The sequence below is a fragment of the Pipistrellus kuhlii genome, unplaced genomic scaffold, assembly GCF_014108245.1.
Source record: "Pipistrellus kuhlii isolate mPipKuh1 unplaced genomic scaffold, mPipKuh1.p scaffold_m20_p_38, whole genome shotgun sequence".
Lineage (NCBI taxonomy): Eukaryota > Metazoa > Chordata > Mammalia > Chiroptera > Vespertilionidae > Pipistrellus > Pipistrellus kuhlii.
The window spans coordinates 4,887,427-4,903,101 of NW_023425538.1; the positions used below are offsets into that span (position 1 = coordinate 4,887,427).

General features: G+C 38.8%; 1 protein-coding gene across 1 annotated transcript in view; it reads right to left on the bottom strand.

The window, feature by feature from the left end:
- SYTL5 (synaptotagmin like 5) overlaps positions 1-11,652 on the bottom strand; it is a 258,501-nt gene extending 246,849 nt beyond the window's left edge. Inside the window, 1 exon segment of the mRNA XM_036408213.2 lies at positions 11,197-11,652. Coding sequence (XP_036264106.1) covers positions 11,197-11,315 — 119 coding nt within the window. The 5' untranslated portion in view covers positions 11,316-11,652.
- Between the last annotated feature and the right edge of the window lie 4,023 nt (positions 11,653-15,675).

Below are 15,675 nucleotides of genomic sequence, written 5' to 3' on the forward strand. Positions count from 1 at the left end.
GAGGTAAAAGACCTGTACTCAGAAATCTATAGGACATTGAAAAAAGATATAGAGAAAGACATAAACAGATGGAAGAATATACCGTGTTCATGGATTGGTAGAATCAACATCATCAAAATGTCCATACCACCAAAAGCAATCTATAGATTCAATGCAATCTCCATTAAAATACCAATGGCATACAGTATTTCACAGACCTAGAAAAAACTCTCCAAAAATTTATATGGAATAGAAAAGACCTCAATAGTGGCAGCAATGCTGATAAAGAAAAACAAAGTTGGAGAAATCATAATACCAAATATCAAGGTATATTAAAAAGCCACTGTTCACAAAATTTCCTGGTACTGGCACAAAATGGATATATAGACCAATGGAACAGGGATGAGAACCCAGAAATCAACTCAAGTCATTATGCTCAATAAATATTTGACAAAGGAGTCAAGAGCATACAATGAAGTCAAGACAGTCCCTTCAATAAATGGTATTAAGGAAATCGAACAGATACATGCAAAAAATAAAACTAGACCATGAACTTGTACCATACACAAAAATAAACTCAAAATGGATAAATAACTTAAATATAAAATAGGAAAAAATCGTAGAGGAATCCAAAGGTAGCAAAATATCCAACACATGTCATAACAATATCTTTATAGCTCCTAGGGCATTGGAAACAAAAGGAGAAAATAAACAAACAGGACTACATCAAAATAAAAAGCTTCTAAATAAAAAGCTTCTACACAGCAAAAGAAACAACAACAACAACACAATAAAGCCCACTACATGAGAAAACATATTTGCCAATACTATCTCTGATGAGGGTTTAATCTCCAAAATTTATAGGGAAAACATACAACTTAACAAAAAATAAATAATCCAATAAAAAATGGGCAGAAGACCTAAATAGATACTTTTTAAAAGAGGACATACAGAAGGCTGAGAGACATGAAAACATGCTCAAAGTCACTAATCAGCCAACAGATGCAATCAAAATGATAGTGAGGTACCATTTCACACCAATCAGAATGGCTATCATCAACAAACCAACAAAGGACAAGTGCTGGCAAGGATGCTGGTGGGAATGGAGAGTAGTGCAGCCACTGTGGAAAACAGTATGGAGTTTCTTCAAAAGTTCAAAATGGAACTCCCATTTGACTCAGTAATCCCACTTGTAGGAATATATCTAAAGAAATTAGAAACACCAATCAGAAAGCATATATGCACCCCTATGTTCATAGCAGCACAATTTACAATAGCTAAAATTTGGAAACAGCCTAAGTGCCCATCAGCAGATGAGTAGATTAAAAAATGGTAGTACATCTATACAATGGAATACTATGCTGCTGTGAAAAGGACAGAACTCTTACCATTTGTAAAAGCATGGATGGACCTGGAGAGCATTATGCTAAGCTAAACAAGCCAGCCGGAGAAAGATAAATATCACATGATCTCACTCATTTGTGGAATATAATGAACAAAATAAAATGATGAACAGAAATAGATGCAGAGACAGAGAAGCATTGAACAAACAATCAAACCTCATAAAGAAAACAGGGGAAGAGGGGTGGTTAAGAGATCAACCAAAAGATTTGTATGCATGTATACTAGTATAAGCATAACCAATGGCAGTGAACGTATGTGCTGGGGGGTGGGAGTGGTAGGGAGAGGACAATAGGAAGGGGTAAAGGAGAATTATGTAATACGTTAAACGATAAAAATATAAATTTTAAAAAAATAAAGAACTTAAATTTAGCAAAAAGTTGGTACATTTATACAATGGAATACTATCCAGCAATAAAAGAATAATATTTTACCCTTTGAGACAGCATGGAAGGACCTGGAGAGTATCGTGCTAGGTGAAATCAATCAGTTAGAGAAAGATAAGTATCACATGATCTCAGTCATATGTGGAACTTAAGTAATAAAATAAACTGAAAAAAGGAGTGAATCCAGAGACATGGAAGCATGGAACAGAGTGCAGAATCTCAGAGGAAAGACAGAAGAGGGTGGGTGAGTGGGAGGTAATCAACCACAGGCTTTGTTTGAATATATGCATGATCCATGGACACAGACAACAGGGCAATGAGGGCCTGGAGTGAGGAGCAAGGATCAGCTAAAGAGGGGTTAATGGGGGGAAAAGGGAGACATATGTAATAATTTCAACAATAAAGATTAATGAAAATTCTAATAATATCCTATATAAGAAAGAGGTAATATGCAAATTGACCATCACTCCAACACACAATATGGCTACACCCATGTAGTCAAAGATCCTGCCCCAATATGGACACAAGATGGCCACCACAAGATGGCCATCAGGGGAGGGCAGTTGGGAAGGACCAGGCCTACAAGGGAGGACAATTGGGGGCAATCAGGCCTTCAGAGGAGGGCAGTTAGGGATAACCGGGCCTGCAGGTGAGGGCAGTTGGGGGAAACCAGGCCGGTAGAGGAGGGAAGTTAGGGGTGAGCAGGCTCACAAGGGAGGGCAAATAGGGGCAATCTGGCCAGCAAGAGAGGGCAGTTAGGGGTGCCCAGGCTGGCAAGAGAGGGAAATTAGGAGTGACCGAACCAGCAGGGGAGGACAGTTAGGGGCTACAAGGCTGGCAGGGGAGGACAGTTAGGAGTGACCAAGCCAGCAGGGGAGCAGTTAGGCATTAATCAGGCTGGAACTGGAGTGGTTAGGGGGTGATCAGGCTGGCGGGCAGAAGTGGTTAAGGGCAAACAGGCACATGAGCAATTGGGAGCCAGTAGTCCTGGATTATGAGAGGGGTCCAGATTGGAGAGGTTGCAGGATGGACTAAAGGACACTCCCACCCATGCACTAATTTCATTCCCCGGGCCTCCAGTATAAAAATAAATGGCTAATATATATTCCTTGTTTCCCCAAAAATAAGACAGTGTCTTATATTAATTTTTTCTCCCAAAGTTGCACTAGGTCTTATTTTCAGGGGATGTCTTATCTTTCCATGTGCTAGGTCTTATTTTCAGGGAAACACAGTATTATTGATTTCAGAGAAGAAGGGCTTGAGAGAGAATAGAAATATCAATGATGAAAGCGAATCATTGATTGGCTGCCTCCAGCATGCCTCTCACTAGGGATCAAGTTCACAATCCAGGCATGCACCCTGACCAGGAATTGAACCATGACTACCTGGTTCACATGTTGACACTCAACCACTGAGCTATGTTGGCTGGGCCCAAATGACACTTTAGTTTTTTCAATGTATTGGCCAACATGAATAATGCTGCAATGAACATAGGGGTGTAAAATCTTTACCAATAACTGTTTTTAAATTTTACAGTTAGATACCCATAACTGTTGCTGGATCATATGGTAACTATTCTTAAATTTGTGTGGGGCCTCTATACTGTTTTCCATAGAGACTATACCAGTTCACATTCCTACCAGAGTGAATAAGGGCTCCTTTTTCTACATGTCCTCTCTAACACTTGTCTTGTTGATAATAGTCATTCTAACAAGTGTACAATGTTATCTCATTGTACTTTTGATTTGCATTTCCCTAATAACTAGTGAAGTTGAGCATCTTTTCATATATCAGTTGGTCATTTGTGTCTTCTTGTGAGAAGTGTCCATTAAGGTCCTCTGCCCATGTTTTAATTGTATTGTTTGTCTGAAATTTAGCTGTATAAGTTATTTATATATTTTGGATATTAACCCCTTGTCAGAGCTGTTGGTGTCAATTATCATCTCCCATTTAGTTGGCTGCCTTTTTTTAATTTTTAGAAGTGTGAGGAAGTGAGAGAAACATCAATGATGAGAGAGAATCATTGATTGGCTGCCTCCTAAACACCTGCTATTGTGAGATAGCCCACAACCCGGGCATGTGCCTTGACCAAAAATCGAATCATGACCTCCTGGTTCATAAGTTGATGTTCAACCACTGAGCCATGCTAGTTGGGTTGCCTTTTTGTTTTGATGGTTATTTCTTTTGCTGTGCAGATTTTTTTAGTTTAATATAGTTCCATTCATTTATTTTTGCCTTTACTTCACTTGCCTTTGGACTCAAATGCATAAAATATTCTCTCTGTCCAAGGTCCATAAGTTTGGTACCTATAAAACATAAGTAATTTATTGTTTCAGATCTTATATTTAGGTCTTTGGGATATAAAATTGATAGGAAGAAATAAACAAACAAGAAAAACAAAAACTCATAGACATAGACAGCAGTATGGTGGTTACCAGAGGGAAGGGTCCTTACCAAAGAGAAGGGTAAAGGGGATCAAATATATATTATGGAAGATGATTTTACTTTGAGTGTTAGGCACACAATCCAGTATACAAATTATGTGTCTCATAAATGTACATTTGAAACTTATATAATCTTATTAACCAAAGTCACCCAATAATGTAATTAAAAATGAGGTAGTCCAGAAATGTGGCCCATACATGATTATCTGGATGCTGGCATTCACACCCAACAGCATCTTGTATAACATGTGTTATTGGACATGTCCACTGGGGAAGAAAACCCTCTTCAATGGGTCATCTTTGGTCTCACATCCACCTCCAGACCCATAATAATTGCCAGATGAATCCCATTCAAGGAATGATTTTTTTAAAAGCGACTGCTGGAGCTAAACAAAAGTTAGAGTTGGGTAGGGAGAAAGAAAAGAGAAATGTATGCTTTAAGTCGATAGATAGAGTTTACTACTGAGACAAGTCCAAGAATAGGTGCAAAAAAGAACCTAAATCCAGTCATGTTTTAAATATAGGCATTGTGACCAAATGGAAATGTCTTAGAATAAAGCCAACAAATTAACTGCAAAAATAAATAGGTATTTAGTAGTGTTTTATTTATTTATTTATTTATTTATTTTTGTTTTTTATTTATTTATTTTAATTTTTTAATTAAATTATTATCTTTGTATATATACCATTGCCCACCCCCTCCCATACACGCCCTCCCTCCCCAGAGTTTTGTTGTACTTATATGCATGTATATAAGTCCTTCGGTTGATCTATTATCTCCCCCAGATCTCCCTACCCTCTCCGCTGCAATTTGACAGTCTGCTTGTTGCTTTACTGTCTCTATATCTATCTTTTGGTTTAGTAGTGTTTTAAATTGAAGAATTCTTACATAAGTCAATACCACAAAGTAGACATTTAGCAAGCAGTATTTGTTTTTTTAGGTTTGGAAGATCAAGTAGAGTAAAAATTTGTTAATGAGATTTAGGAAGGGGGAAACAGATTCTATGAGCCATGTACTTTTTTATGTTAGCCTGAGTTCTTCCACAGCTAGAAAAATCTAAAATATAAAAGGATCAGCCAAAACCAGTTTAGCTCAGTGGTAGAGCGTCGGCCTGCGGACTGAAAGGTCCTGGGTTTGATTCCGGTCAAGGGCATGTACCTTGGTTGCGGGCACATCCCCGGTAGGGGGTGTGCAAGAGGCAGCTGGTTGATGTTTCTCTCTCATCAACTTTTCTAGCTCTCTATCTCTCTCCCTTCCTCTCTGTAAAAAATCAATAAAATATATTTTAAAAAATAAAAAATAAAAAAATAAAGGATCAACAAATCCTACCGAATAAAAGAATAATATTCAAATTAACCATCACTCCCCCTCACAAGGGGGAGCATATAAACCCAACCATCAGCCAATCAGAGCATATAAACCCAACCAAGATGGTTACAGCCACAGAGAGCAAGAGGGAGGTGTTTCTCCGACAACAGAGGAAGCCAAGCTTACCGCCTGCCCTTGCTGGCCTACGCCTCCACTCAAAGCTACAAAGTTTCAATTATATCTAGAAGTTAAACAAGTCCAAACAGAAACAGTTGCTGCCACTGAGCTAGCAGGTGGCTTGGCTCTTCTCCAGGCTACAAAGATTCAATTGTAGAAAGTAAATATATCCCACATACCAAGGCCTCCACTTGGGCTGCTGGGGGGCGTGGCCAGCCTGCAAACCACCACAGGCCCCTCACTCAGGGAGCCCCATGTTCTAAGGGAACCCCAACCCTGATCAGGGACACCCTTCAGGGAAAACCAGCCAGCCCCCACCCATGCACCAGGCCTCTATCCTATCTAATATAAGAGTGTAATATGCAGCTTGACCATCACTGCAACACACAAGGTGGCTAACCCCATTGGTCAAAGATCTTTCCCCCATGTGGACACCAGATGGCCAACAGGGTAGGGCAGTTGGGAGGGACCAGGCCTGCAAGGGAGGGCAGTTGAAGGCAATCAACCCTGCAGGGGAGGGCAGTTAGGGGTGACCAGGCTGGCAAAGGAGGGAATTTGGGGGCAAACAGGCTGGCAGGGGAGCAGTTAGACCAATCAGGCTTGCATGGAAGTGGTTAGGGGGTGATCAGGCTGACAGACAGAAGTGGTTAGGGGCAATCAGGAAGGCAGGCAGGTGAGCAGTTGGGAGCCAGTAGTCCTGGATTGTGAGAGGGATGTCCGACTACCCATTTAGGCCTGATCATGGGCAGTTGCACATCCCAGATTGGAGAGGGTGCAGGCTGGGCTGAGGGACAACCCCCTCTGCCCCCGTGCACAAATTTCGTGCACCAGGCCTCTAGTATTTTAATATTATGCTTCCAAATGAAATATTTTTTTTTGCATTTGCAGTCATTATTGGTAGTTCAATTTTCTTTGCATCAGTTCCTCCCTCTTTCTTCATTGCATTAAAGCTTCAATAAACCTAATTGATTTGTTCTTCACAGAGAACATTTAAAATATTTTTCTCTCTAATACTCGAAACCTGTGTCTATATGTCTTGTATCACTCCTTCCTGCTTGGACTTAAATAGAAAATTATATATATATTTGAGCCTCTGAGATGAATCTAGAATGCTCTGATAATAACCAGTTATTTCTCCTCAAACTATAGTTCATGCCTGGAGGTGATAATCAGGTTTGGTGTGCTATTTGGTACAGAGAACTTTTAAGAGCACCCAGAGACCAGTTTTACCTTATGAATGCCATATTTTAGTGGCTATGTGGACTGTAGAGCACAATTGCATGAGAGGCCTTTAAAATGTTGATTCAATACAATTTTTACATTCTTCCAGTGTTCTATTTTCTTAATCCTTAAGGACAGCCTACTTAAGCAAATAAATACACAAACACAAAATCCACTGCTTCCCAAACTCCAGTTTACTAACTTTCCAGATCAGTTTTTTTCTTTGTGATGATCATAATGCTTATTTTTATCCCTTTGGCTCCCGTTTCTTTCTGAAACTTATTAGCAGAATCTGAAAGTAATTTTGAGATTCATTGAAAATAGGTGAAATACTGTTGACATATATTTTCTAGTATCAAAATCCTTTTGACATCTCATGGCTAAGCTCATATGTAACCTCTCTTGTGAAACCATTTCTTCTATATAGATCTTATTCATAACTGATTACTTTTTCCTCTAGAGTCCCACCAAATATCAATCTACACCTCTGTATCACAGTGAAAACAATTATAATAACTAACACAAATTTTATTGGTACAATAAAATCTGTTACACCATAATTTCCTTATGTTGATAACTTTGGATGATAGCAAGGAAAATGACTAAGTTCCTTGTCTACTGTAGCAAATCCTCTAGTTGAGTTTTCCAGAAGCTTATTCTGAAATGTGAATTTGTTGTACAAATGATTTAAGTAGTGCTCTCTGGAGGAACCTGTAAGGGAGTAGGTAAGTAGGAGAGGGAAGGGGGAGGGCCTAAGCCAAGGTGAAGTCCATCCTAAGCATGTTTCCACGGGGAGCTCTGAAGCAGAAGTTGCATTGTGGGGTGTGTCTTGCTTCAAGGTAAAGGAAAATGGTTACATTATCTGTCAGCCATTGATTTGGGGCTGCCAAGTAGGGACATAAACTCAAGTTTATCTGTCACTTGCGGTTCTCTAATCCTATGGACAACTCCAACCACCCAAAGATCGTCCTCTAAAGAAAACAGTGGTGCCAACCCTTAGAAGTAAAGCAGGTAGAAATTGGGGGATGAAAGCATAGATCCAAGGGATCCTAGAGGATCTTAATAGAGCACTGATAGTGGTCACTAGAACTAGTAAATCAAGAGCCAAACAAACCAACAATAGGAATAATGATTATAGCCAGGAATTATTGAGTGCTTATTGTATGTCCGTATTGCTCTATGTTCCTGATAATATCACCTTATTTAATCCTTACAACAACTTTATGAGGTAGCTAATGTTACAATTTCTGTTTGTCAAATGAGGAAACTAGATTTATCTATGGAAGTAACTTGTCCAAGATGACATGAAGATTTCATGGTGCAACTAAGATTTCAATAAATAAGTATGGATGTATGGTTCAACAGCATGTACTCTAAACAGCATGCGACCAAATTTGGCATGGCTTCTCAATACAAAGCTGTTAAGAGTGACAGAACCAGAATCATCTGGGCTTGACTCATATCTTGGTAGCTCAGAACAAAATGAGACAACACATTTAATACAGTTTAGTGTAGAAAAAAACACTCAATTCCTCAAAAAAATTAAAGAGCCAGAAAATCAATAACTTTACCCTGAAGAGCTCTTCTGTATATTGTAAAATGAAATAAACAACAAGAATATTTTCATGTATTTCCAATGCTAAGGATCCTAGTTGCTTTAAATGCATTGATTATTTTTGGAACATGTTAAGATAATATTACTACAAGTTTTCTCTTCAAGTAAAATAAACAAAGTTTCTGATTGCAGTTTGGGGAAACATACAAGACACAACATCTACATGTTGCACAGTAAGCAATAACCGAGGAGGAAGCTGTTTATATCTGCTCCCGTATTCAGGGGTGATATGTAATAGCTAAATATATTTAACAAGCAAGACAGTACAGGTAGCAACTAATTGCAGTGCATGAAGTAGCCAATCAGAATGACAATATGACCATTCAGAACAGATGATGCAATCAATTCAGAATGGTTGCTGGCTGAAACATAAGTGAGATCATATATTGGAATTTAGCCAAATATCAAACATGCCTACAACTGATATGAAACTCAACTTTGCCAATATTACTCAACTTTTCTCACAGATACATATTTGAAAAAACTTAGGTGTTCCTCAGGTAAAATGAGTACTTTTCACTCTCCAGGTTCCCTGCTTCTTCTCCCAACTATAGTAAAGACAAAGCCCCAGAATTGGACCTGAAGTACCACCATTTGTCCACCATCCAAAACTGAAATAACATTGCTGATATGTACACATAAGGAACTGTTCGACATTGAAATTGGGACTCAAAAGAACTGTTGGCCCAGAAAGAAACTCACTACAGACTGATTCATTTGTCTCTCAGCATAACCATTATTGCTTGTCTCATTTTCGATTCTTATAAGTGTATTTCTAGTATCACATGAGCTCACTCATCTAGGGGAAATAATGAACAACATAAACTGATGAACAAGAACAACATTAATCAGACTGTCGGATCTCAGAGGGACGGTAGGGGAGGCTGGGGATAAGGAAGAGAGATCAACCAAAGGACTTGTACGCATGCATAAGAGTCAAACCGGTGGTCATCGACAACAGGGGAGTGGGGGCATGTATTGGAAGGGGTTTGGGATGGAAATGGGGGGGGATGAGGACAAATATATGATACCTTAATCAATAAAGTAATTTTAAAAATAAAAAAAAGACTGATCTGAGAAAAGCATCATCCTATCTAATAAGAGTAATATACAAATTGACCATACCTCCACCACAGCCACCAGCCACGCCCACCAGCCAATCAAGAGCAAATATGCAAATATACCCAACCAAGATGGCTGCAAGCCAGAGACTTGAGTTTCCCTGGTGATGGAGGAAGCCAAGCTTTCAGCCTGCCTTTGCCAGCCCAGGCCTCTTTTAAATGCTACAAAGTTTCAATGATAGGAGATAAACAAATTCCAACAAAAATGGCAGCAGCCATGGAGCTGGAAGAGCAGGAGGCTAGAGTTGCCCCCAATGATGGAGAAAGCCAAGATTTCCATCTTCCCTGGCCTGTGTTGATCTCAGCATAAGGCTACAAAGTTTCAATTATAGAAGGTAAATAAACCCCAACAGAAATGGTTGCTGCCACAGAGAGAGCAAAAGACTTGGCTCTGCTCCAGACCACAAAGTTTCAGTTGTAGAAGATAAATAAACCCCAAATACCAGGGCCTTCACTTGGATTGCCAGGGGGCATGGCCACCCTGCAAACCACCACAGACCCCTCACCCAGGCTTCCCACACCCCAAGGGAACCCCAACCCTGATCTGGGACACCCTTCAGGGCAAATCAGCCAGCCCCCACCCATGCACCAGGCCTCTATCCTATCTGATAAAAGAGTAATATGCAAATTGATTATCACTCCAACACACAAGATGTCTGCCCTCATGTGGATACAAGATGGCTGCCACAAGATGACCAGCAGGGCAGGGAAGTTGAGAGGGACCAGGCCTGCAAAGGAGGGCAGTTGTGGGTGATCAGGCTAGCAGGGGAGGGCAGTTGGGAGGGACCAGGTTGGCAGAGGAGGGCAGTTGGGGGTGAACAGGCCTGCAGGGGAGGTGAGTTAGGGGTGACCAGGTCTGCAAGGGAGGGCAGTTAGGGGCAAACAGTTTGCCAGGGAAGCAATTAGGTATCAGTCAAGCTGGCAGGGGAGTGGTTAGGGGGTAATCATGCTGGCAGGAAGAAGTGGTTAGGGGCAATCAGAAGGCAAGCAGGTGAGCAGTTGGGAGCCAGCAGTCCTGATCGGAGACAGTGCAGGCTGGGATTAGGGACACCCCATGCACAAATTTTGTGCACTGGGCCTCTAGCAAATAAATAATAGCTAATATTTATTTTATTCTTAGTTATCAGATACTGCATGTGTATTATCTTCCTTAACTTTTGCAACAACCCTGTGATGTGTATACTATTATTATTATCCTTGTTTAATTGAAGAGGAAACCAAGGCATGGAGAAGTTGAGTAACTTAATCAAGTTCATGCAAGTAATATATTACAGAGTTAGCACTAAAACTTGGGCAGTCCCCCCTCTTAGCTACATGTTATGACATTATTACCAAATGGGCATTCTCATCAACACCATTATTAACTCAACTCCATTCTTCCATCCAGCTAAATAATAAAGTACGAAAAATATTTGGGCTATGGCTTGGAACCCATGAAAGCACTAAACAACATTTGCCTTCAATGTGGTCCCATTTATGATCTAAATTGCTTGAAACAAACAGAGAGCAGTGAAAGAGGGCAGCAAATATAAAAGAATATTACCTTATTCTCTTTTCCTCCACTTTTTTCAAAGATTCATCTCTCTTTAAAACTTCTAAAATCATTTCCTTCTCATGATCTAACAAAAATGAGAGATTGATGAATTCTGAGTTCTTAGACATGGTATTTCAGCAGCAACTCTGAATAGCAGTGGTTGAATCTTCCAGGTGAATTGATATCCTCAATTGTTAAGATTCCGTTCAACAACCCAAAGTCACTCAGTTATTTGATATATAGTGATTTTTTTATAAAGTATTTGAAGAATTGCCAATGTTATGTAGATATTCTTCCAGGCTATATAGAAAATAGGCTCCACTGGGAATACATTCCAAGAAAGTCATTACTGTTTTAACTGAAAAAGATATCCAAAGACTTGCTGTGGTGTACAGTCAGATGGAAGCTGAGAGTCACTAATGATGTTCAACATTGATCCTTCAGACAACTACAGGGCAAGAATCATATCCACTGGGGAAGGAAAGGTGGAGAAAACAAAAGAGAGAAAAATTAACTAGGTCATTTTTCCCATAACAATTTTTCCCATAAGTGTCTAATTTTTGAAACAGTGATATACTTAAGCTAAAAATTATTTATAATCAGGAAACATTTATTTATTATGTCCACATCTTGTGTTTATTACAATGAAATATTATAATATCTAGTTGCTTTCAAATTCTTCATGAAAATTCAGTTTCTTTCATTATAATTAGAATTCTTTATTAGCCAGATACTGTTACCACATTTGCAGCTGACTTATGGCTAAATTGAGTCACCACTTGGGGACACCAAGTGTGCAGTCTGCATTAAGTCCCTTAAAGGGCTTCCTCCTTCTCTTTTCCTCCCTACAACTCAGACCACAGCAAAGACATCACTTCTAAGAAATACTAAACAATGCTACATATATCAACATGAAACCATCTCACAAACATAATATTGAATGAAAAAGTCAAGTTACAGAAACTTTCACACAGAATAATAGCATATAGATGAAGGAAATAACTTGCTACAACATTAATTTAAGAATACATGTATTTATAATATATCATAAATACAAAAAACTCTGAGAGATGCAGATAGGAGAACCCAGGAAATTCAACTGTATTTGGTAATGTTTCATTCTTAAGATGAGTGTCTATATCTCATGATGTACATGGTTATTTGTGAATTATTCTAGTTATGTGAATACTGTAAAACAGTTGTTCTAAAACTAGCCCCTTGTTAACATCAGAAGCTTGGCAAGGACTGACCCTTATTCTAACTCTTGAACACATTCTTTCATTGCCTTGGTACCTGGTTTCTCTCTGTACATCCCCTTAAGAATATAAATATTAGAGTGATCTACCAGATTTTGTAATTTGGCATCATTCCATGACATTATCCATCAACTTTGCCCCAGGTCTATGAACTACAATCTATGTCTATACACTTGGCTTGCTTGCTTCTAGCCAGGTTTCCAAGCATAGTTAGATACTTATTCAATTACTGCTTAGACTGAACTCAAAATCTCAGGATATCTGGAAGGATAGAATCTTTTTTAGAGCCTCACTAATTTTCCAAAGTTCCTATTTGTTTGTTCTATACATTGCACACCACACCAGAACTAAATGACTCAGAACTGAACTGTTTCCTACAGACCACAAGCTAATACTCTCTGAGAAAACCATCTGGTCAGGACAGACATTCTAGATTTAATCCAGTCTTTTTTTACACCTCCAAAGTTCTAGAGGCAGAAGGGATCAAGAGCCCATAGATTAATATGAATAGGAAGCAACAAGGTGAAGAGCACAATGGGCTCTTCAGAACAATTCAGGTTTTGAGTTTTTGCATCATTGTCAACTGTATCCTCCTTAGATAATGAACACAATGTGTATCTCATCCAATTTCATGCTGAAATGGGAAAATCACTTGGTAATTCAGTGAATGTATATATATATTATCATTACACCCAGGTTCACTTAAGACATATTTTGTATTTGAAATGTCATATTTAGAATGTCCTAACTATTCTATGGAATCATATTTATAAATTACTCAGGAGGTTGGGATCCATTAAAAAAAGTGCTTGATCTGAAGCTTACTGTCATCTTTAGCTTGAGCTATAAATATAAGTCTTCCCTTTCAAAATCGAAATGTCTGCCTGTGAGGAGAACAAAGGGAAGGTAGTAACACCATAGAGTAGCAAATGAAGGTGACAGAGAAGATAGGAAATAAATTAAGGATATAAGAGAAACAAATTACCATGTGTGACTTTAATGAACAAAATTAGCCCTAAATGAATTTTTGCTTATCTGTACCAGGATTGTCAGAGCTGATTTGTAAATGAGTATCTAAGGGAGATCAGAAATAGTCAAAATTTGGTGCTTCCTCCATGAGGTAAAACTAGACTATGATTATGATTTAGTAAGATGGATTCTAATTAATGATAATAAGACCTCCTGGAGAAATATGGGGTGGAGAAGAGAAGATATATAAATATAGATAAAGGTTATACAAAGAGCTAGATGCTGATGATGCCCATCTGGACTCTAACCAGAGGAGAAGCACTCAGGTCTCAAAATTCAGATAACTGTTTTATTCCCTGTAACACATGTTCCATGTTGGGTGATAGGGTCTCAGTCTGGCAAATTTTCATTCAAACCATGAAACTATATCCTCTTCCTTGAGTTTCACTTCCTCCTGGAAACTTTTGATTATAAGTTGACCATCCATAAAGTTCTTTTTTCAGGGATTGTATGTCCTGGTGTTTGTTTGTTTTTTAGTATATGTCTTATTTGTTCTGTGTATGACAACCAAATCAAATTTCTGAGCTTTCAGAGGATCAGCTCTGGCTTGAAATGAGTTCACCAAGTATGTAACATTTTTTATGTCTCTTTTTAATTGGTTAATTAAAAACATCCTGGAGAATCCCTTACCAACTACACACTTTAATAAAAAAGTAAAAAAATGAGTAAAAATAATCACGAGTACATTTTATCTAGAGTACATCCTCATTATTTTGGTTAAATGTACCCATTAAACAATAGCCATATGAGAAGAAGAAATTCATTTTTACCTTATTCTTTAATACTTACACTTAAATCTTTCCTTAAACATTGTAAGTGTGGCTTTTTCTCTCTCTAGCCAGTAGCCTTGACAAACTGAGCTAAATTGTTTTAAAAATTGGCAAGAAGGTTTTCATATCATTCTGCTGCCTTTCAGCACGGATAGCTTTGAACAGGTCACTAGCTGCTGAACACCACAAAAGACATGATAATAATAATAATAATAATAATAATAATAATAATAATTCACAGTATTATACAGAGACAGTTTTGTAAAAGGGCATTATTTGAGTAATAGACACTTAACAATAATATGGGTTGCTATTTTAATTAAAGGAAAGGTATATCTGAATATATCTAATTAATGGATATCTGAAATGCAGCATTCAAAATGGCATATTTCTGGAAATGCTCTTAGGATGAAATTAATAAGAATAAAATTAGTATGCATATCTGGTTGGCCCATGGACACAGACAATGGGGTGGTGAGGACTAGAGGCAGGGAATGGGGGCTGGCTGAAGGGGGCTTTTGGGAGGTTAAAGGGGGGCATATGTAATACTTTCAACAATAAAGAATTAGAAAAAAAAAGAATAAAATTAGTTTCCTGTTTCCCTATTACTGTGTGACAACACAAAGTTAGATCAATTTTCAGCACAATTAGAGGATTCTTCAGGATATTTGGAATATAAGCTAAAACAACATATGCAAAATTCTATTGGGATTTGCCTTCAAATAGACCAACAGGTGAGGATCCACATGTTGACCAAAAGGCAATTTCCAAAGAGAGAAAGATGTCGTGGTGGAGAGAAAAAAAAGGTCCTTTCACTATGAACCCAAGTTGAAAGATACAAGACTAGATGCTATAAACTTCAGGCATTGATTTTGAATAGAGAAGTTTCTCCTCACATGGGTATTAACTATGTGTCACAAATGTCATAGGAGTAGAGTAGATGACTTTTAAAAATATATTACAGTGGTATTGTTTCTAAGAAATAATAGGAAGAGGGGAGAAAAAGATGGCAGCTGGCAGAGTGGAGTTGAGGGAGAGGAAGTAAGTGAGTGAGGAGATGAAAGGAGAGTGTGTGGATGGGTACGGTGTGTGTGTGAGCGAGTGAGGGAATGTTAAATCTGGCTGGAAGACCGGGCTCTCTTGGACATGGAGAGAATACCACTGCTGCAGGCACACCCTAGACTGTGGTACTCAGGCACAGAGCCCACACCATCTTGAAGGAGACAGTGGCCTCTTCTAGGAACTCATTAACACCACCACCCAGACAGACTTTGGACACTGCCTGCAACCCAGCAGCCACTCTAACCAAAATCCTGTTGCCCCACATTCAGACCCACTGACATGGGACATCCACCTCCAAAGGTGCATTGTTTCCAAAGCAGTAAGTGCAACATCACGCCTCATAAGCAGCAGACTTCCAGACACCACATTCA